Raw genomic sequence first — 23,218 nt, forward strand, 5'->3', positions numbered from 1 at the left:
AGAAGCAAAAGGACCCTTAATCCTCTTTTACCATTGCGGCCCCCTCCTCAGAAACTGCTCTGCCTAAGTGCCGCACGTGTTGCATGTTACGTGAGTGATGAGTTTTTTGAGGATCATTATAATTCAAGATAAATTTTCCAAAAGAAATAAATATAAAAAATGTGGGAGGGTATATTCTTGGAATATATAAATTTATAACCTTAGTTGTAAATTCTTCTTTAATGCTGCTTTGTATTTTCTCAGGATGGTCTCTACAGTTTTAGAGTGATCTCACATTATTAATAGAACTCTAGAGTGTAGAGTTTTAGGTAATTGGTTAGCCCTCTTGATTGGGTTTTCTCAAATGCCATTTTTGCTCCAGAGTGAGCAAAGTTCTGGTTTTCAGCATTTGCACTGATTCCACAGATGGCCAGTGAAAAGCTCAATGACACTGTGATAGTGTATACGAGGACTCTGAAATGTAAAATGGTGAATGTTGTACTAGCAGTTCATTAGGAACCAGAAATCTTTAAAACACCTGATTGATTGATTGATTGATTGATTTTTTAAAGATTTTATTTATTTATTTGACAGAGAGAGACACAGCGAGAGAGGGAACACAAGCAGGGGGGAATGGGAGAGGGAGAAGCAGGCTTGCTGCAGAGCAGGGAGCCCAATGAGGGACTCGATCCCAGGACCCTGGGATCATGACCTGAGCCGAAGGCAGTCACTTAACCGACTAAGCCACCCAGGCGCCCTAAAACACCTGATATATTTAAGCAGCATGGTTCTTATGATATAAAAATTAACCTATCTGACAGGTTTAAAATTATGCCATTTTTGTCATTTTTTTTCAATTTGGAAATTATTTTAAGTTTTGTACTTAGGGTAATTCTTTTTTACTGTGTTTTTATTTTATTTTTTTTAATATGGAACACTTCACGAATTTGCGTGTCATCCTTGCGCAGGGGCCATGCTAATCTTCTCTGTATGGTTCCAATTTTAGTATATGTGCTGCCAAAGCGAGCACTCTTTTTTACTGTGTTTTATACCACACTACATAAAAGCCTATCATTCAACTTAGTAAAATACGGAAGTAATATACAAAGGTAACAATGTCCTCATTTAAAAAGAGTGCCAATAACTTTTAGTCACTGGCTGATAGAAACTTGTTTGGAAATGAAGATCAGAAAAAGATTTGATTTTCTGGAAAAAAGTCAGAAAGTTCATTTGCTCATTTTCAAAAACCATATTGATAAACAGTCTTAAAAACTGCATTTTTTTTTTTTTTACCTTGAAGCCCATCCCAGTACATAAAAAGGCTTTAACCTTCAAGTGTTAATCTGTGTAACAGAACTAACAATAAGCAGTACCATTTAGGATGCACTGAAGATGAAAACAACATAGGCAATCCTTGGGGCTCCTTGGTCACGAGAACTTCCTTTTCAGATTCCTAAAAATATTTCCAGTTGTAGAGAATGTAATGGACAAGGATGATGGGGAAAAGCAGCACTCTGTAGTTTATCACTCTCAGAGAAATCTTTTCCTTCACGGTGATCTAACCTCTTAGGCTCTTTATTAGGAGCAGCAGAAAAGAAAAAAAATCTAAGAGTTGTGAACCAGCCCTTCCCTGCTGTTATCACAAGAGAATCTGGAGAAAGAGGAAAAGAAAAAAACCCATAATCTTGCCCAGGAACACGATGGAAGTAATGAGGCATCAAGGCCACTTACTGCCGGAGACATAATTAGCACATAAACACAGGAGACACTTGGTGACAGGAAAGACTTTCTTTGTTTCAGAAACAGAGGGATGTCAACAAATTGTAACTTTTCTGTTATTTGAAGTGGCAAGCCTAAGAGTAAAATGGATATTCTTCCCCAAATAATACACCTGTAGAGGAAAGGGATCCCTGTAGTATTTGTAAGCTGGGTAACTCTTAAGTGTTTTCAACTAATGTGAAAAAAGCAACAGTGAAGGGCAAAGGGTGAGAAACAAACCACTTGGCAACGAAGGAAAAGCTTGGATTTTCGACTGGAAGGGATCTCCCACATAACAGAGAAAGACCCAGGAAATGCACAGAGATCCTTGTGGACTTCCTGGAGAACCTCTAGGAATGAGGGAGCTCATTCGTCAGTCTAAAGAAAGACAATACGGCCATCTTGGGTGTGATCCTCTTTGATGACAAGCAAAATATTCCTTTTTTAAGTTTAAGGATAAATGATCACATTTTTCTTGTTCTGGAGCTCTTTGTTCTGCCACTGTAATGTGAAAGTCATCATGGAAAAGAGTTTCAAACTTTCTTGGATTTTCCTTATAATTTTTTTTTTTTAAAGATTTTATTTATTTATTTGAGACAGAGAGAATGAGAGACAGAGAGCATGAGAGGGAGGAGGGTCAGAGGGAGAAGCAGACTCCCTGCTGAGCAGGGAGCCCGATGCGGGACTCGATCCCGGGACTCCAGGATCACGACCTGAGCCGAAGGCAGTCGCTTAACCAACTGAGCCACCCAGGCGCCCTGGATTTTCCTTATAATTTTTTTTGTTGTTTTAAGTGTTCATCTGGCAAACAGGTTTAAGATTTTTGGTTTCATAATTATTACTTTTTGGAAACCTTTATCCTTTCCTCTCAAACATTTTGAGTCAGCATACATTATGCCACCACACACACAGCCAAGCAATAATTCATCTTTGTGGAAGTCAGAGACATCTCATGTATTAATTAGCAAGCCTTTCAGTGACTAGTGGATGGAAATAGGTTCCAACTGCTACTCAAACACAGCCAGCAATTTCCAGGAAGGAGAATATAAAGTCAGTTACAAGGAGTTTCTTACCCGATTTGTGAGCAGCCAATGAGTGGACTTTGCTTTCATCTGGCACTGAGAAGAAATAAAAGAGACAAGGATCAGGCCTGCTTGTAAATCAGCCATTCTTTGAACAATAAATTGAAACAGATTCATAAGAAGTTAAATCTTTTACTGGAAAAAAATTGAGAAAAAAATGTTCCCTGGCCTACCTGGGGTGCCTCATTTCCTTTGGTAGGTATTTTAAAGGCAGCTATGTATATATACATACATATATATGTATATATTTCTTGAATATACACACACACATTAGATCGTCTATGAATATAATTTTATTTTCTTTTGATTTTCAGTACTTTCAGCTCTGTTAATTGGGCTATTGTTTTCATGCTTACAAAAGGAGAAATTAAACTCATGGGCCCAGAAATGTATAATATATAATGAAACTTTATGAGTGTAATAGCTATATATATATATACTCAAGGACTGGACTTCTATATCTGGAGTAAAAGGGAACAGATTTACAATCTCTCTTGAAAAAAAATTAAATACATAAAACATGAAACAGTGGCAATCAAGGGATTAGACATTAGGCAGCAGAGATGGAAAGCAAGTGGGTTGAATCCTATAACTGCTCTAGCTTATTGTCTGGAGAAAGTTTCCAGATTGTGGTATAGGGACGGAAACAGAGCAGAGCCTGGTGACATCCCAGCCTGAGCACATGGACCTAGATGTCCAGGGAAGCCAAGGCAGATGACATTTGCAGGCAGAGAACCAGAGAGGAAAGACTTAGTCCAGAACTCTTGCTGAGATCTGCTGAGGATCTCCTTATGTATTCAGTTGAATATACTGATGATCACACACATGTGAGGAAACTACCCAAGACCTGGGAAAGAACCACCCAAAAATATAATGGGAAGAGTGTCTGAAGTTCACACAGGGCTGAGAATAGTGCCTAGTCCTAATAGCCAGAGTAAAGATTCATAATTCAGGACCATGAAGAAGAAGATGAAGAACCATGCTTCAGTAGTGAAAAAAAAAATTAACCCTAGATTAACATGGCTCTGATGAAATAAATTTTTGAAAGACACAAGTTACCAAAACTTATGTAGGAAGAAACAGATAATTGGAATGACCCTATAGTTTTTGTTGTTGTTGCTGTTTTTAATGCATTTGTAGTTAAAACTTTCCCACACACAAAAATACTCTATACCCAGATGGCTTCACTGGTGAATTCTACCACACATTTAAGGAAGAAATCACACCAATTCTCAGAAATTCTTTCAGTAAATTCAGAGAAGGGAATATTTCCCAACTTGTTCTATGAGGCTGGTATGATGCTGATACCAATACTAGGCAATGACATTACATGAAAGCTATTACCCAATATCTCTCAAAAACATAGATGCGACGTTCTTAATCCTTAAGCTGTCTGCATGGATTATCACTTCAATATCCAACAATAGCTGTTCATTATTTGCTATGTGCCATTGGCTATGTTAGTCTATAAAAATCTGGTGCTCAAGAATTGAGCAATGTGAAGTGAATTTTGCTGACAAAGAAGACCTCTTCCATTCTTCCTAACACTAGAGGGCTCAGAGGAGTATGCCCCTCCTTCCTTTGCCTACAGCATTCAGTCATATTTCACCAACCCACTTATTATATACAGATCTCTCCACTCCCACTATCCCTCCTTTTCTAAGCTATTTCTTTATTTTCTAGACAACAACACTACTTGTCTGTGATTCTTCTAGTATTTTATTAACTTCTTAAAAATCCTATCAGAATTTTCTTCATATTTCTAGTTGGATATGTCAGTCCATACTCATCAGGCTCCAATTGTGGGCCAAATTCTGGCTTTTTCAGGTCTAAAAAAATTTACAGTAGAATCTACAGTATAAATAGAAAAGTACTGGAAAACAATGATGATGATTTAAAAATAATAACACTAGTGGCTAAAACTTATAGAGCACTTGTATTGTGTAGGTTCTGTCCTATGTACTTTATAGCTAATAATTCACTTAATCCTCACGATGACCTATAAAAATAGGTATTATTATTATTATGTTTACTATACAGATAAAGAAACTGAAGCATACCTCCAACGTGGAGGATCCAGAACTTAAACCTTGCAGTCTTAACCACTCTACTATAGTTGTGATAAGTCATAGAAGAATTTGTTATATTCTTTGAATCATCAGTTGCATGAATAGAAGAAAACACTTGACAAATACTTATATGTTAGAAAACTATTATCCTTTTTATTTGAATATGTTATTAATAGAAGTCTTTCTGTGGTGATAAATATCAACAAGTGTTAGCTATAATTTTGTTTAACATGTTTGGAAATTTAGCATTCTAATGAGTTTAAGCTAAAATATTCATCCCCATTTCACAAATGAGAAATCATTTGAGTTCAAATCCTGACTTGAAAACTTACTAGACATATGCAATTTATTTGAACTCCCTGAGCCTCAATCTCATCATATATACAATGAGGATAATACTGCTTCCTCCATAGGCTTGTAGTGAAGATTACATGTGTAAATTTATGCACAGTACTTATAAGATCATATAGTAAGTGCTTAATAAATACAGACTACAATCATCATTATTAATAGGAACCTAAATAGAAAGGCAGAATAACATGATAGTTAATAATGAGATAGATATGAGTTGAACGTCAGCTTTACCAGGCAAGTTACTAAGTTGTTTTCAACCTTAGTTTTCTTGTGTGAAAAATTTAGATAAAAACACCCCACAAGGAGTGCCAGGTACATAGTTCTCAATAAATGAAAACTTTTGAAAAATGAAAACTGTGAGAATGGTAAAGGTTGTGCATTTGATGATGGTGGTGGTGTTTATTTCACTTCCTGGAATTATAAAGGAACAGAGGGAGAAAACACTTGAGAGAATACAATGCCTTCAGACAGGTACTTTGAATTGTTATCACATGGATAATCCTACACCCACAGCAGGTTTTACCTCTCAGTTGACCTGTCTCCTAGTTCATTTTGTAGTGGAAGAAAAGCAAAGGAAATACAGTATTCAGACTGTATGGTCTTATTATGTGGTTATTCTGAAAAAGGGATTCATACAAATATTTTGTTATTTTGCATTTGTCTTTTTTCTGTGACGGACATAAGTTATCCCATTAAATCTAAGCCAATTTAAGTACTGCCAACTCCTCAACCATATTAGGCTAAACATGGTACTTCCTTAACTTTTTGACTGCACACTCTCTATTATTCTTAGTGGGAATACTTACCATTATTTTAATTGACAATTTGAAATTCTTTAGAGCACTATTTCAAAAAACAGTATAAAAAATCCAAATGGGTGATAGGCATAAAAATTAGGGGTCTTTCTCCAAAATATTCAGTGACACAGATGTCTATCTTTAGAACATAAATGAATAAACATAATGGAAAAGAGAGGGGACTGTAATGACTTAATTAATAGAATACACTTTATTTAAAAGGTTAAACTGGGAACAATCATCTTTTATGCACATGCTTAGTGCTGGGAACTGATTTAAATAAGAGTAGCAAATGAGAAAATGAGGTAAAATTACACACACTACCACCACTTTTTAAAAAATGACAAGTGTTATAATTAATACTCAACTTCCTTTATAACTCAGATTACCTTTGAGCTACTCTAAGGTTATCTCTTGGGGCTGGAGCTTAAGTCTACTCATTTCACTGCATAATATTTGGATAGCACAGCGACTGGAATAGTAGCAGTAGGAATATGACAGTTGTGTCATTTCAAACTAAAACCTTATTTACAAGAGATTGAAGAATGAGTGAGCTGGGTGTTGTTAAGGTCTTCCATTCTAAAATGGTGAGGCACCAAAAGCATCTAGTCAGAGAGTGTTGATGGATCAAAAGTCAAAGTTTCTTGTTCTGGTTCTGATGACGGATTCCTTTTTCTTTTGTTCGTTCGTTCTTTTTTTTTAAGTTTCCAGAGCCTATTATATTCCTTTCTTATCCTTCAGTTTTACCCAAGGACGGGTACTACTTGTTCTTGATTACTTAAAGGGATATTACAGTAATCAAAGCATTGTAAGTGAAATGTTGAAACCTTCTGAAGATGAAATTCATGGACATTTTTATTGTAACTGTTATTAAATACTTAAGAGAGCACTGTGGACTTACTCTTATCTCTGAATTTATTTAGATAATGGGATTTCTATACTAAGCTCATGCTTCTTGGCCTTCAACTCAAGATTGATGGACAGTGATTTAATTCTTGTAAAGTGCTTCATAAGGAGGACGCTCTTTGGTTTGGATGTTTGTTAATTCCCTGATGCATCCTCTGGTTCAGGAAGACTTGCTTGGGAAACAGCAGCCTGATGGCCTCTGTTTCTAGCTGTCTTTGCTGTAGCCCTTTGAAGCTAATTAGAACTGCTCAACACTTATGTCACCTTTTTTAAAACTGTGGATAAACACACAGTGTCTTATGATTTAATCTCAACCAGGATCATTGTTAGTTGAGAGAAACTATAAACCAAGAAAATATGGGGAGAAAAATCTGTGAAAAAGATGGCACTCTGAGAGCTTATTAGCAGCAAACATTAAAGTGCTTATAATACATACATTGGATTCCCAATAGGATACATTTATACTAGTATAGTGATCACTTAAAATATTTTATTCTTTTGTCAAGCCTTCTCATACACTTCAAATGCATTCTCACTGGGGGAAAACAATTCTCTTGCTTATTGATAGCATTTGATACACATTCTATAACATAAGTGACTATTAGGGACTGCACTTGCTTAATAAAAATTTGCAGAACAGTGGCAGATTTGGTGAGTTAATGGGCCCCATATGCTCTACTTAAGTTGACAGAAGACTGTATATTGCTAACATGCACAAATCTCTTCAGATAAAAATTGCCATCAGCTACTGTTACTCTTGAGAATGCCAACACTATGTCATGAATGGGAACATGCAAATGTGTTCAGATTCCCACTACTTCCTATTGAGATACTTTGTGCAAAGCATCCCTCTAAAATATGATGCAATGCTTGTCTTTTACATACAGAGCTCTGTTTCATTTAATTTTTACTTCCATATCTTTAACATAATAGAGATTGCAGTTTTGAAGGTGATGCTTGGTGCAATAAAAATCTATCTTCTAATGAGGCCATAAATAGCTCTCTTTGGATAGTTTGCTAGGAAACTAAATATCAAGTAATTCCTTGATGATTAATAAACTTCTTTCCAAGAGCTGTCCCTTCAGAACCTAAAAAAAATTGATGTAGTTGCCAATATTAAGAATCAATTTTCTTCTCTTTTAGTAGATCAATTTCTGTACCACAGATTGATTTCCAGAATTTCTAAGAAATACAAACCAATTTCAAGTTGTAAATTAAGTTCTCTTCTCAGTAACCATGAACTCTCACTGCATTAATTTATAGTGTTTTCTTACATCAATGACTATTTGGCATACTGTTTCTCCTTGGGGAGACATTTTGAGTTTTCAGCACTATGAATACTTAAGTGTGGAAAAATTCGTCCATCTCTTGAAGCAAACAAACAACAAAACACAAAACTAAACAAACAAGATGAGGCTTTTGCTGAAAAGAGGGTTAGGGAATTAGTACAAGATGATGATGCAAATGTTTATTTCACCATTTCTCTTAGCAAGCTTCCCCTGAAGCACCATGCTCATCTCTGGGTATGCTGCTACTCTGACAATAAGGTAATTGGAGCTCAACAGCTGAAGTTTTCTCCTCATATTATAGGGTATCCTCCAGCCATGGTGCCACGGGATAAAAATGAGGGACCCATGCCCTCATAGTTATCCATCTAGCACATGTTCACAACTTTTCAGGGATCTCTTTAGAACTCCCTTTCTTCATGAATCTTAGGAGATCTTAAATCTAAAGTTAGGAAAATCCAACACTTTTCATATGTTTTTACACTATTGTCTTGATCTCATTAAAGAACATTGGAAAAACCAAATCATTCCTTCATAAATTTATTAAGTCATTTGTTTTGAATCCATGCAATAAATACTGTCTTTCTCAAAAGAATCAGATACTTAAAGCTGGGGGGTTTAATGAGGAGAGGCAAATAAATAATACATTGATACAATATAATGCAATAACTAGTATAATAAAGGAAGAAGGATAAGCTTTAGGAATACAGTAGAAGGTTAGACAGACATGAAGATCCACAAAAGTAAATAAAGGTTTTAGGTGACTGAATATTTGAACCAATTAGTCTGTTTGACAACTTTCAGCACCTGGGGCATCTTTTGTCATCATGGTTAGGGAGTAGCATGAAAAGAGTTGAAGAGCTCAAGGTTTGATGTCAAAGGGACCTGGACTGTGACACTAATTACATGCGTGGCTATGGACTAATTACTTAGTCTTTTTGAAGCTTACTGAACTCATTTGTAAAATGCAGATACTGCCCCTTACTTCCATCATGGGGCAACTCAGAGCATGGCAAAAACTCATCATGGAATCTAGCAGGGACAGGTGCTCACAAATGGATTCTGATTGTCTTTTACACATCACTAGGTTTGTAACAGGTTCTCTGCACTCCAGCACAGAAGAAGTATATTTCTGAGCAGGCTATGCAACTTCATGCCTTGGTACAATATACAAGTAGCACATACAATTCCTTCTGAATCGTAATGAAAATTCATTCATTCTCCTACTCTGCAAATATGTTTTAGATTCCATTTAAATGTCACTTTCTCCAAATCATCTTCTCAGGCCTCCAGGCTGAGCTTGGGGACCAAAATTTGTAAACTTCTCAATTATTTGTGTATGAGTCTGTTGTACACTAAAATATGAACACCTTAAGGAAGGTATTTGTCTTGTTTCTCCTTGTTAGCCTAGAATCATGCTTGGCATCTCTTATTCATTAATGTTTGTGGAGTGAGTGGAAGCAGAATATGTAAGAATAAACAAAGCAGCAATTTGAATATGTCCCTTTACCATAGGGTTCTAGACTAATGAATGGGACATATGTTTATTGAGCTATGTATACGGTTATATGAATGTTGAAACACACATGTCTATAAACCTAGTAAAATTCTTTGCAGACATGTTCCTGGCAAGGAAGGGGTAGAAAAAGGTGACCGGAGTCCGACTGTGGGATACGTCTGGGTAAAAAACAAAACATGTTAGAAATGTTTGGAAAAAATATCAATTCACTTATAAGTGGTGAACTGTAGAAAAAAATAGAGTTGATAGATTAGTTATACCTTATTGTCCTTCTCTAATCAATGAGTTATATGGAACTGACCACTGGGGTTTTAGTGCTTCTATATTTAGTTTTTGGCTTGCTGGAATTAATCACTAATCTCACTGCTGTTCTTCACATGGTAATGACACTTAAACAAGCAGTTCATTCTGTTTATAGAAAATATCACGTTATTGGGGCACCTGGGTGGCTCAGTCGTTAAGCGTCTGCCTTCGGCTCGGGTCATGGTCCCAGGGTCCTGGGATCGAGCCCCGCATCGGGCTCCCTCCTCCTCGGGGGGAAGCCTGCTTCTCCCTCTCCCACTCCCGCTGCTTGTGTTCCTGCTCTTGCTATCTCTGTCTCTGTCAAATAAATAAATAAAATCTTAAAAAAAAAAAAAGAAAGAAAATATCACGTTACATTTCCAAAAAACCCGAAATGCTTGGTACAGAGGATACTCTTTTCAATACACAAATGTGATGAGTTTCCAAAGCTGCAAAGAGAGTAAATGGAAAATAGAGGTCTTTCTGTTACATGACAATTTCAGAAACAAAAACTCCCACTAGAATTAAAAGTTGCTTTTATTAAATATTGCATTAAAATATCCATAACATATGTGTGAGATATAAAGGACAATAAAATAGCGTGTTTCAGCTACTAGGTTGGAGAATTTTATTTTACCTTTGAAACACATGGGTGTTTCATTCCAATCTTATTCCCTTTCCTCCTTACTCAAAGGTAACTACAGTCTTGAATTTTGCATTTTATCATTTTCTTCCTTTTCTTCATAATTCTACCACAAATGTTGCCAAACAATATTCTTCAATTTTTTTCTTTCATTAAATGATATTGGATTCTTTCAAATAACTTTTTCTGTATCTACTGATGTGATCATACATTTGTGTTTTAGTCTCTTAATATGTGACTTACATTGATTTCAAATGTTAGACCAAACTTGCATTCCTAAAATAAACCCCACTTGATCATGATCTTTTTTTATACATTGTTGGGTTCAATTTGCTCAACTTTATAACATAATTTTGTATCAATTCATGAAGGATATCAAGTTAAAGTTTTGTTTTGTTTTGTTTGGTTTGGTTTGGTTTTGGTTTTGGTTTTGGTTGGTTTCTAATGTCCTTGTCTGGTTTTCATATTATAGTAATGCCAGCTTCATAGAATGAGTTGGGGAAGTATTCCCTCCTCTTTATTTATCTGGAAGTGTTTCTGTAGAAATCATATTATTTCCTCCTACTAACGCTTAGTAGAATGCACCAGGAAACCCATCTGGACCTAAAGATTTCTTTGTAGGAAAGCATTTAACTATAATTCAATTTCTTTAATAGCTATAGGAATACTCAGACTATTTCTTCTTGCATGTGTTTGATAGTTTGTCTCCCTCCCTCAAGTAATTTGAAATTTCATTTCATGTTAGTTGTCAAGAATGTTGTTCATAGTAGTGCTTTAATATTCTTTTATTATCTGTAGAATCCATAGTGATGTCCCTTCTCTCAATCCTGATAATGTTCACATATCTTATTTTATCCTGATTGGTCTTGGTATTGAGGCACCATTTTTCTTGACCTTCTTAGAAACTAGACCTGGGTTTCACTGATTTTCTCAAAACATTCTTCCAGTTCATTGATTTCTACTCTTTTAAGACATCCTTTCTTAAGCTTAATTTGGGTTGAATTACTCTACTTTTTCTATTTTCTTAAAGTGAAAACTGAGGTTATTGATTTGAGACCTTTCTCCTTTTTCTATATAGTTTGGTTCTATAAATTATCCTCTTAGTGGCATCCCACAATTTTTTTTATTGTTGCACAAATCCTAATACACAGTGTTTTCATTTTCATTCAATTCAAATATTTTTTATGTTTTCTCTTAGTTTTTTTTCTTGATCCAAGTATTTGTAGATTTTCCAGGTTTATTTCTGTTTTTGAAATTTTAATTCCACCATAATGAAAGAATATATATTGTATGACCTGAATCCTTTTAACATTTTTGAGACTTATTCTTGGATTTGGGTTTCTAGCTTTCATTAAACTTGGGAAAATTTTGGCAGTTATTTCTTCATATATTTTTCTCTGGTCTCCCTTTTCTCTCATTTGGGGACTCCAATTACATGTACCTCAGGCCACCTTGAAGTTGTCCCTCAGTTCACAGTTCACTATTCATTTCTGTGTGTCTTTTCTCTGTTTTACTATTGCTATGCCTTTTTTTTCTGCAACGTCTAATCTGCTGTTAATTCCATCCAGTGTATTTTTCATTTCAGATGTTAAACTTTTTGTTTCCAGATGATTTTTTAGTATCTTCCATACCTCTACTTAACATGTCCAATTTTCCTCCAGGTTTTTGAATGCATGGAATACAGTCATAATATTTTTTAAATGTGCTTGTCTTCAAATTCTAACATATGTATCAGTTCTGGTTTTAATGATCGATTTTTCTCATTATGTGTCATATTTCTATAGTTTTTGTATACATGATAATCTTTTGTTGGATGCTAGATACCATAAATTTTACCTTGTTGGGTTCTTGGCATTTTTATATTCCTTTAAATATTTTTATATCTTTGGGATATTAGTTGAGTTACTTGGAAAGAGTTCATCCTTTTGGGTTTGCTTCTAAGATTTTCTAGGTAGGACCAGAATAGCGTTTGCTCTAGGCTGATAATGCCCTACTACAGAGGCATTGCCCTTATGCACACCCTATCCAATGTCTTATGGATTTTAAGATTTTTCCAATCTTGTTGGTGGGAACAGGTACAATTTTTGGTCCTGTTCGAACACTGGGTACTATTTCCTGGATATTTTGGGGAGTTACTCTCCCAGCCTTGGTAGTTTTCTTACATAAGTGCTCTGATCAGTACTCTGTGTAATATTCAAGACAGAAGCTCTAAATACACCTGGAGTTCAGTCTCTGTGCAGTTCTCTCTTCTCTGGTACTCTACACAATCTAAACATCTTGCTTTCTCTGGACTCTTCAGCTCCATGGTACAGTATTGCTTAATTTCTCTGGAATGAGTAGCAAAATAGTTCTAATATTTTTTTAAAAAATTGCAACATCTTTGTCCTTTTTTGAAACTACAGCTTCCTAAATCACAGAACCAATGACCCTAAGACAACTTGATTAGCTATCATCCAGAATACAATGGGGAGACACTGAGCTGAGAATGTGATCAGTGACTGAGAGCAATGTTCTTTGGAAGTCTCATTACCCGCTTTTCTCCCACAAAGGGATACCATGTAATCAGTGCTGAAAAATAGGATTAAAAAAAAAAATTTTGGCATATATAACCAAAGAGAATGCAGTTGTAGACTAAAGAAAACCATGTCTAAACTCAGGACTATTCCCGCCCAGTACACATGCTATCGTTATGAGCAACTGTCACAAGTCTTCCTTCCAAGAGTCCTCACAACTGGACCCCAGGTTTTAACCATTCCATGGCTGAACTTTGGCAACCGCCTCCAATTTCCTCTTGACCTACCTCCTCTCCCCAAGTCTACATTATTTATTTACCATATCCAGATTGATCTGTGCTAAGTATCATTTTCATTATTTTTCTAATCTACCCCAAAACCTTCACTAAATTCAAACTGCATAGAAAGTAATTTAATCTCCTCAGCCCTGTATTCAAGGTTTGAACTCTATTCACCTTTTATCAGAGTCATACAGGGTGATTCCCATCTGCCTTTACCTCAGTTGGAAATGCCTCACATGTACAAATACACTTTCTTCTCCTGGGCCAAGCTCCCCACTATAACCTCCTCTTTGTAGAGTATTCTCTCCATTTCTGTCCCCCTCCCCAGAAGATACTTTAGCTTTTCCTCTGTCCAAATGTGCTATTTTCTACTCTGTATCATGTTGATTTGTGAGCAACTTCAATGAAGGGAAAGATAATATTTTATTCATCACTACATGATAAACCATTACAGATTACAAAGGTCCTCAAAGATTAGTTGTATGGAGTCTCTCAAAGACTGCATGTGTGAGTTCCCTCTTAGGAAACCTATCTGTGAATTCTTGGGATCTATCAGGGATGGAATATTTCTACTACTCACACTATAAAAATGCTCATGTTTCTTAGACCCTTGATAAATATTTCTATTATCAGCAAGAAATTGATACTGATTAAACTACAGAAAAAAAGGGGGCACAGGCTACCCTGTGAGCCACATAATAAACCATTACTATACACTATTAACCAGGAAAACCACACACCTGTAATTTCACTATTTATAAGTGTACATTTCCACAAAGTGATTCTATCCTTAACGGGGATAAGGTGGAAGGAACCAAAATGTATTACATGTGTCAGAAATCATGCTAAGCATTTTAACACGTTATCTTATTAATCCTTACAAATGCTCTGTGAGTTGGGCATTATTATCTTCACTTTACAGAGAGGGAACTGAGGCTCAGTAGGATTATGTCATAAAGTTAGCAAGTGGGGCAACTGGAATCTGAAGATTTCCTGATTTCAAAGCACAAATTCCTTCTAGTATGTGAGTCTAAGAGGTAAGATTTTGCTAATGGTTTTACCATCAAGTAGAGTATATTTCACTAGTCACCACTACCTGCTAAAGTAGAATTTCATAACAAACTACATGAAAGAGCACATGATGTCTCTTAAAATGGTTGTTGACATTCTCAGAAGACACAGAGTTGTCCTAAATTGTTTTGAGCCTCATATACCTGGAAACTGTTACCAAGGAGAGGTGGACCATTGTTCAGATGATGTCATCAGAGCAGTGGGAAGGGAATAAAAAGAGACAAATCCAAGTGACATCATAGAGAATTTATTGCTTGAACATAGGAATGAAGTAACAGAGAGAACCACAGAATCCAGTGTGTGGTCTTGTGACTGAGGGATGCCATAACTAGAAAGAAGACGGGGGGAAAATGGTGTAGGATCAAGTCAATAGTCTTGAAATAGTAGAAGCAGCATGGAGTGCCCTGGGACTCATATCTCACTTTTTCACCTCACTCCCCCACAACCCCTGGCTTTTTAATGCAACCTAAGACCAGAGTAACTTTTTTGGCAGCAAAGTGCACTACTATCAACTAACATCCTGAAGTGTTTTTTGTATTAACTGCTCTTAAGCCAGGTCTTTGTCCCACAAAGATTTATGGAGAGACAATGGTGTGTCTGGCATCATGCTAGGCACTGGGACTGTGGAAGTGAACAAGTCAGTCTGAGCCTGGAACCAGCAGTGTTTCTCTCACACAACTAATCACAAATACAGTGAGAGTAATGTATTAGCAAATCTTCCCACTCAAAGCTACCTTCAGCTCTCACCTTGACAGATCTAATAACCCCCTGACTGATCTTGGAGATTCTGCAATTACTCCCTATAATCTATTTGCCACACAAAAGCTACTGGGATCCTTTTTAAAATAATAAACAAAACAAAAATCGTATCACAACAGTCCCATGCTCAAAGCCTCCCAATAGCTTCTGCTTACGTTTAGAAGGAAATCTAAAAACTCATGATAGCCTTCAAGCCCTACCCGGGCTGATCCCTGGGGGGCTTCCAACCTCATTCAGCACCGCTCTCTCCTTGCTTAGCATACTCCGCCCATTCCGGCCTCTCTGCAGTTTCCCAAATGCTGGGCACATCTCTCTTCAGAGCTCTGGGACATGATCTGCCCCTGACTGTAGTGCCATTCTCCCAGAGAGCCACATAGCTCACGGTCCTCCTTCATTCACATTTCCATATTCAATACATCCTCAGAAAAGTCCTCCTGGCCACCTTACCTATGGCAGGGCTTCCAACTCTAGCTCTCCATTGCTATCTCCTCATTCTGCTTCAATTTTCTACAAAGCACTCATCCCTGCCTGACATCATTTCCACCCAGAACATAAACTCTATGCGGACATGGGCTTTGTTTTGTTCACCATTTTGTCCCCAGGGTCTAGAACAGTGCCTGGGACATCACAGGCACTCACTACATATTTGTAAATTAAAGAAGGATGATTAGGGAACCTCGAAAGTGGATAATGAAGAGACTAACCCAATTTATGGATTGGGTCTTCCTGAGGGCTTTAAGTAGAGATCCAAAGATGTACAGGGAAGCGTGAAGATGATGTTTGGATAGAGGAAACATGAAAGCTCCCAAACAGGTCCCATACATAGACCCCAAAGGTCTTCCATAGCGTTGGAGCACTCAGTGTGAGAGGGAGATGGGTGGGAGACCAGGTGAAGTAGAAAGAAAGGGGTCAGTCGTGGAGGAACCCAAAACCACATTAATGAGTTTTATCTTTAACCTCAAGGCAATGGGATGCTGTTAAGGGCTTTTTAGCAAGGAAGTGACATGATCGGATTTGTGTTTTCAAGAGATCACCCAGACTGTAATGTGGAAAATGAGCTGGATGGGAGTAAGGCAGGAGGCAGATGTGATTTTTTTTTTTTAACCCAAGTACAGGAATTTACATTTATCCCTATTAAATTTAATCTTCTGAATTGCAGCTCATCAGTTCTCTCTGTTGAGATCTTCCTGAATCCTGATTCTGTCATCCAATGCATTAGCAAACTGCAGAGCTGTGTGTCACCTACACATTTGACAAGTAAGCCTGCTATATCCAGGTCATGTGCAAGGCTTACGTTACTGAACACCATCCCTGCTCTCTTCCTGGCACTTCTGCACATGCGTGTGAGAGAGCCAGCTGGGCAGAAACATACTCTCCCATCACTCAACATTGTTTCTTCTTGTAAAGTTAACTGGCCAGCCGGGAACTGAACTGTAACCCTCAAGATCTCATAACCCAAGCTACTCAGGATTTATGCGTGCATTTCTCCTAGAGCTTATGGACTTTACACTAAGACAGCAACCCATTTAATTCTTGCATGTATTAATTTTGGCACCTGGTTTCTGGCTGGGGATTGCATAGCTGCTTCTGTTCTTGGCTACAATAAGTGCTATCAAAAGATTTCTCTTCTGGCATGAATTGAAGTATATAATACCGTCTATATTTCTGCCCAGAATTGACTATCATCTGTTTAATATGCAAACTGTGCAAAACCAGGGCTACTAGTATGTAATGGATTTTGAAAAGTTGTCATCCAGATTCATTGTTTATTAGAGGATATTAACTTTGGAGGTTTATGTGCTGTCTCTCCAACCCAGAGAACACAACCATTCCCTTAAATGGGAAGCACAAAGGTCTGCACACACTCTAGTGAACTGATCCGGTATTTTATACTGATCTCTTAGATAAGCTCATTTAAATCAGGCTCCTTTTTTGGAGAACAGATGATTACACATACATATTAAATACCCACTATCTTTTGGGAAGGTGTTGAGGTATATTAAGAATCTGGAACAAGGTTGAGCTAATGGAAAACACTAATAGGAAAAATGGAAAGCTGATAGACCCAGAATCCAAAGTGACTTCATAGGCAGCAATTTTTTAATCTCTTTTCCTTAGACCAGGGGTTTCTTTGGAGGCCTCAGAGACTGTGGATGAAAGAAGGGAAAGTGCAGCATCCCATCCTATCACCTTTCTCTCCTCCCCTTGTGCCCTGATTCTTATAATAAACTTTCTTGCTGTAAAATTTTAAGAGATTTGGAAAAATTAATTTAAATTATTTGGATATGAATTACTCATTTAATAGATATGGACTGATTTTTTTTTAGCAATGTTTGTGAATACCTAGAAATTCTTGTGAATTGGAGTAAAAATCCCCAAATAGCTGTTTTCAAATGTAATGATTTTTTTTATGAATGATAAGTGTAATAATTAGTAAATCAGCACAGGGTTACATTTTAGGGATATTCAAACATTTATTAATTTCAAATTACTGGCTTTATTTTCATACTTCAGAGCCAATAATTTTTTTCATGTCTTGGATATTTTTGGTAGGTTCTGGTAAATCTCATAGGCTCTAGACCCTGTGCCTTCAGCAACTAACAAGGAAAAAAAAATCCTTGCCTGCTTCAACCACAGAAATTGTCTCAATAACTCAGGATGTGAAAATATAAATTTAAAACTACTGCTTTAGGTTATTAAGAAGAAAAAAATAATATTTTGTTTTTGTTCCATCTGGGTTATCCCCTTCCTACATGTTGTGCCTTCATGAATTCTCTGGTTTGAAATGGCATCATCACTGTCCTTAACAACTCTGACTTTTTGCCCTGCTCCAACCTAAATATAATTAGTCAAGCTTGACTTTGACCATGGATAGGGAATCAGGTCTTTGCTTTCTTACTGCTTTTCTATGGATTATACATTTCTATCAAAATGGGATTGGAATAATAGTCTCTAAAGATGAGCATCTAAAAGAACTCAGAAATTCTGCCCAATGCATACAAGGCTCTCTTGGCCTTCTATATACTAGAGTGACCAGAAGCTCACCACCTCATAGGGAAGCCATGGCATACACTATGGCTGGCTGGCCCAGTGCCACCAACAACCTCAGTCTCCTGGTCAATGAGATCAGGTTGGAAGTTTGCTGGGCAGCACTCCTTATACAATGTTGGATTTCCTGATATAAAGGGAAGAATGTTGGCATAAGCTATTATTCTCTGCTCTGCCCTACCTTTTTTTCTTTTTGCCTGGAAGATGGACATGATTGTTGAAGGCACAGAACTGGACACTGACATAGCAAATATGAGGACAAGAGCCAGAAAATCAAGAATGGCAGAGGGGAAAAAGAAAGGAGCATAGGTCTTTGATGGCTACACTGAGCCACTGAATTGGCCCTATTTGGATTTCATGTTATTTATGACCAATAAACTCCTGTTTCTTATACCACTGTTGGTATAGTGAGCATTGCAGGGGAATGTGCTCCTGTTTAATACCATTTCAACTGGTAAAGAGTTACTTTCTGTATTGACCTGAAATCTGTTAACACACATTATCATTCTGCCCATAAATATTCTTATCCTGTCTTCTTAGGTGATAGTCCTCAATGATAGGAAATCAGCCAATACACTCTACACTCCTTTTCCTTTTCAGAGTTCAATATCCACAGTTCTTTCTACCATGAACAGAATTACATGATTTTTGGTCCTACTTTAAAATTATTTTACTGCTGCCAATTGATTTTATTCTAATTGTAAATGTAATACATATTTGTGTTAGAAGATTTAAAAGGTACAGGAATATATAAAGAAGATAAAAATTATCCTTGCAACTACCACTATGAGAAAAACCAATGCTAACATTTTGCTGAATTTCCTTCCATCATTTATAAATGGATATATTTCCTTTACCTCATTTATATATGTACATCTATACATACACTTATGCAGTAACATATCTGAATACTGTTCTCAACGGATACTTTATCATTAAGATTTTTCATGTCATTAAATAGTCTTAAAATTTTTATTGGTTGCATAATAGTCTATTTTATCTATTAGAGCAATAGCCTATAATTTCACAAACCCTCTAATTGCTGGGAAATTAAGTTCACTACAGTGAAAAATCCTTAAATTTAAATCTTGATTAAATCTTTAATTTTTTTTTGTAGGATAATTCTTCAAAATGGAATTACTGGATAAAAGATAAAAATAGTGCTAAGATTCCCTATGGTGGTGCCTTATACAATTATTACATTGCCTTGCAGTAAAGTAGCATTAATTTAAATATCCAACAAACACATACTGTGATACTGAGACATGTATGTTTCAGCATCTGCCAGTGTTTGCCAATATAGTATCTCAACTGTTTTACTGACTTGTGAGGTTGAATATATTTCATATACCTTAGCCAACTGAATTTCTCGGTGAACTGAGCATATATTTTTCTAATTTTGTATTGAAATATTTTCTAATAACTACTAAGAGCTCTTCATATACTAAAGATATTCTTTGTCAAGTATTTTATAATTATTCCTTTATTCTCGTGAACAACAAAGAACATGTGGATAACAGGGAGTGATTATTAGTGTCTCTTAATCCTATTTTAAGAATGTGGAGGTTCTAAATTAATTAACATTTCAGGATGTGCATTTAAAAAGGAACAATGTAATCCAAAGTGAACTTGTAGGATCATCTCAGTTTTACCTATATTATCCATAGCTAATGTCTTCTCCAACTTAAGAAAAAATATTTTCTCTTTTCACTCAAATAGGCTTCTTTAGGTACTTCTCTTATATACCAGCATTTTATCTTCAAAATGAACTTCTAAAACATGCTTAGAAAAGTACATGGTCATGATATATTGAACACCTGTTCAAAATTATCACCTTCTTTTACAGATATTTCCAATCCATTAATGATGAAACATATAACCAATTTTTTCCAGTGGGGTGGATGATTAGACTGATCTGTCTTTAGAAATTCTTGCCCTTGATGACCTTGTGACCTCATTTTCAATATAACAACATCTCTAAAATATGGCTTGGTCATGGATAAGCACTTTAAGTATTTTTTATAAAAGGATACAGATTATATATTTAAGGGGTTTGTTAATTTAGCCCATTTAAGAGTTAACTTACACATCTATCGATATCAAGTAGCTATGTTGGACATTATACAAATCAGGTAACATGAATATAGGGCTTTTTAACGTTCCTCAGTTGTCTTAGCATACTAAGCTACCGTAGATTGCACCTGTATTAATAAATTTTTTGATTAAACCTAAATACAAAAATTGCTTTGTGGATAAAAATGTGCATAAATTATGATGCTGTAATGGGTGAGTCTGTACCAAGTATTTAAACTATGTAGGACATTTTCAATTTATTTTGAGTCGTGTTCTTTGAGTTAGCATTTTTTAGTATCACTTCAGGATATTTGCCATGACAACTAGTACTGTGTGACCCAAGGTGAGCAAAATCTCTGAATATTCAGCTTATACGATATTTGTCACAACTCACATGCAATCCAATTGCTCTATAGTAATGTAATTCAATTTCATGTTGCTGCAGGTAAAAGCAAGCAGTTCAAGCATGTTTTGAATATAATTCCCATGGCACTAGGTTTGTGCACAAACTACACTATTCCTCTGCACAAAGATTTATGGAAAATGAAAATGGGATTAATAAATAAGCATGCAGATGTGTTGCAAAAATATTTATCTTCAACTTTTTCTAATTCTATAAACAATAGGAAAAACTTTCTATAAATTAAAATTAAATATAAATAAAATATATATACTTCTTGAGATAGAATTTTAAAAAATAACAACAAAAGGAAGATAAAGACCAACACAAAGGGAAAAGAATGTCAGTGGTAGAAGATGAAAAAGGGCCTCAAACAATCTGATCTAATTAACCCTCTCTGGCAGTGCAAGTGAATTCACATGATCTAAATCAATTATGTCAAGTGATTGCCTAATTTATTCATAGATTCCTCCAATTAGGAAATAAAGCACATAGCCCTTTTCTTCAAGTTTTAAACAACTGCTTTCACTCTTTTCTATGGAATGAAGTTAAAGCCCTTGGCCCTTCTACATTTCCTGAGTTGACTCTCTCCTTAAATCTGTTCATTTTTATGAACCTTCTGCAAACACTTTCAAATGAACAAAACCCATTTGGGCGAGTGACTGTGAGTGTAGAGTGTTTGGCACCCTCCTGAAATAGCTTTACCCCATTCTATGTTGCCATCCAAACCATTTATTTGCACTTTCATTCATTTATCCTTTAATGATTTGTTTGCACTCTTATTCAACTATTCAAACTTTTGATGTAAAAAAAGGGGGCCCCGCCTAGTTAGTGAGATCGGCCAAATTAATCACTGAGATCAGTGGGTTTCAGAGATTGCAGCCAGATTGTTCTGACACTATCTGTCCATACCATCCATCTTGGATTTGTGTGGCACCTGTGCGTTCTAAGCGGTGAGCGGGGTGCTAAAGAAGTAAGAGGCAAGGCCTTGGAGGGGCTTGCCATCTGATTAGAGTGGGAAAAAATTCTCTCTCAGCAGGTACCCCAAAGTGTGTGCAATTCTGTGCTAAAAATAGTCACTCCAGTGGTAACTGCTTTAGGAATTCAAAGAGCTTGAAAAAAATGACAGCCCCCTGGAACAGGCAAGACTTGAGCAGGTCCTGAGTGAAAGACAGAATTTAAGGAGGAGAGGAGGATGTGTCTTCTATTTTTAGAGTGAAGACCGGGAAATTAATAAGCCTCCCTTGAAAACAGAAGAGCATCGAAGTTAAATGTACCCGAGTTCAAATCCTGGCTCCACCACTTAGTAGCCATGACACCTTACACAAGCCAATCTCTTTAAGTCCCACGAACATCATCTATAAAACGGCAATAGAATGGTCATGCAAAAACCCATGCCTGGTATACCGTCAGTGCTCAAAAAATAGTCGTTACTACTATTAGAGTTCCCGCTAATGCCTCCCCTCTTTTTCCTATTCTAGATTAACAGCCATCATCTTGGATTCTGGGGCTGAGGTGTTTAATCTCTCTGCCACGTGTAAAGCAAAGTCCGTGGTTTCTAGCCACTGATCGTTCAGTACTGCATCTGAGGTTACTCTGTGAGGCATGTGCTTACTGCTTACTGCATACTGCACGCAGGCAGGCTCATTCTGCCATCAGAGGTCCATTCCTGTCTTGTTACAGCACAGCCTGTTCTCTCATGTGGCTCTGCAGTCAATTCCTACCTATTTAGCAGCTGTAGACACTTCTCTATCCTGGAGGTTCTCCCTCACATTGCACCCCGCCTCCCAGCATCGCTCCACATGTCCCAGCTGGTTGGTGACCCTCCCCTCCTCCTACTCTGGCTGCTGCACGTCACCTTTAAACCTCACAGACACAACTTCTCTGTGCCCAGGACACTCCCCAGAGGACTCGTCCTATGGAGATGGTCTGGACTCAAGGTTTCTGTGATCAAATGAGTTTGGGAAACGCTGCATATATTATATCTTGAAGACCCATGGAGACTCTTAAAACCCGACAATATACATAAAATATGTTAAAGATTGTGAGCAATCCTGTATTTAAGAAGCCTGTTTAACTCGGCCTTTTCCAAACTTACTTGACCATTCTTTCCTGTATCATTCAAATCACTGCTAAGACATGCTATTTATTTTCAATTATATTTCATGCTCATCTACTTTTATATTAACAAACACTTTCTTCATTCTTTGATAAGGCTTCATTACTAGCCTACAGCTAGAGGACTTGTCCACTTGTGATTTTCTGCTCACCTTCCTGGGTACAGAGAAAGCACTGAGATTATTTACCTGGCATCCATTGATTTATTAAATCTGGAAATAGGAAATCTCTGATGTAACCTAGTTTGCACTCAATTTGGATGCTATGATCATTTTTTTTC

General features: G+C 36.6%; 1 protein-coding gene and 1 non-coding gene across 3 annotated transcripts in view; both read right to left on the reverse strand.

Moving 5' to 3' along the window:
* PARD3B (par-3 family cell polarity regulator beta) overlaps nt 1-23,218 on the reverse strand; it is a 995,632-nt gene that overhangs the window by 335,407 nt on the left and 637,007 nt on the right. For both annotated transcript variants that reach the window (XM_035007317.1, XM_035007318.1), the window contains exon 16: nt 2,811-2,855. In XM_035007317.1, the coding sequence (XP_034863208.1) occupies nt 2,811-2,855 (45 nt within the window). The remainder of the gene's footprint in view (nt 1-2,810; nt 2,856-23,218) is intronic.
* Nucleotides 903-1,009, reverse strand: LOC118012695. Its single transcript, XR_004679767.1, has one exon. It is a non-coding gene; the product is annotated as a U6 spliceosomal RNA (small nuclear RNA).

Source organism: Mirounga leonina, unplaced genomic scaffold (genome assembly GCF_011800145.1).
Source record: "Mirounga leonina isolate KUSES-001 unplaced genomic scaffold, KU_Mleo_1.0 Mir_151, whole genome shotgun sequence".
Classification (NCBI taxonomy): domain Eukaryota; kingdom Metazoa; phylum Chordata; class Mammalia; order Carnivora; family Phocidae; genus Mirounga; species Mirounga leonina.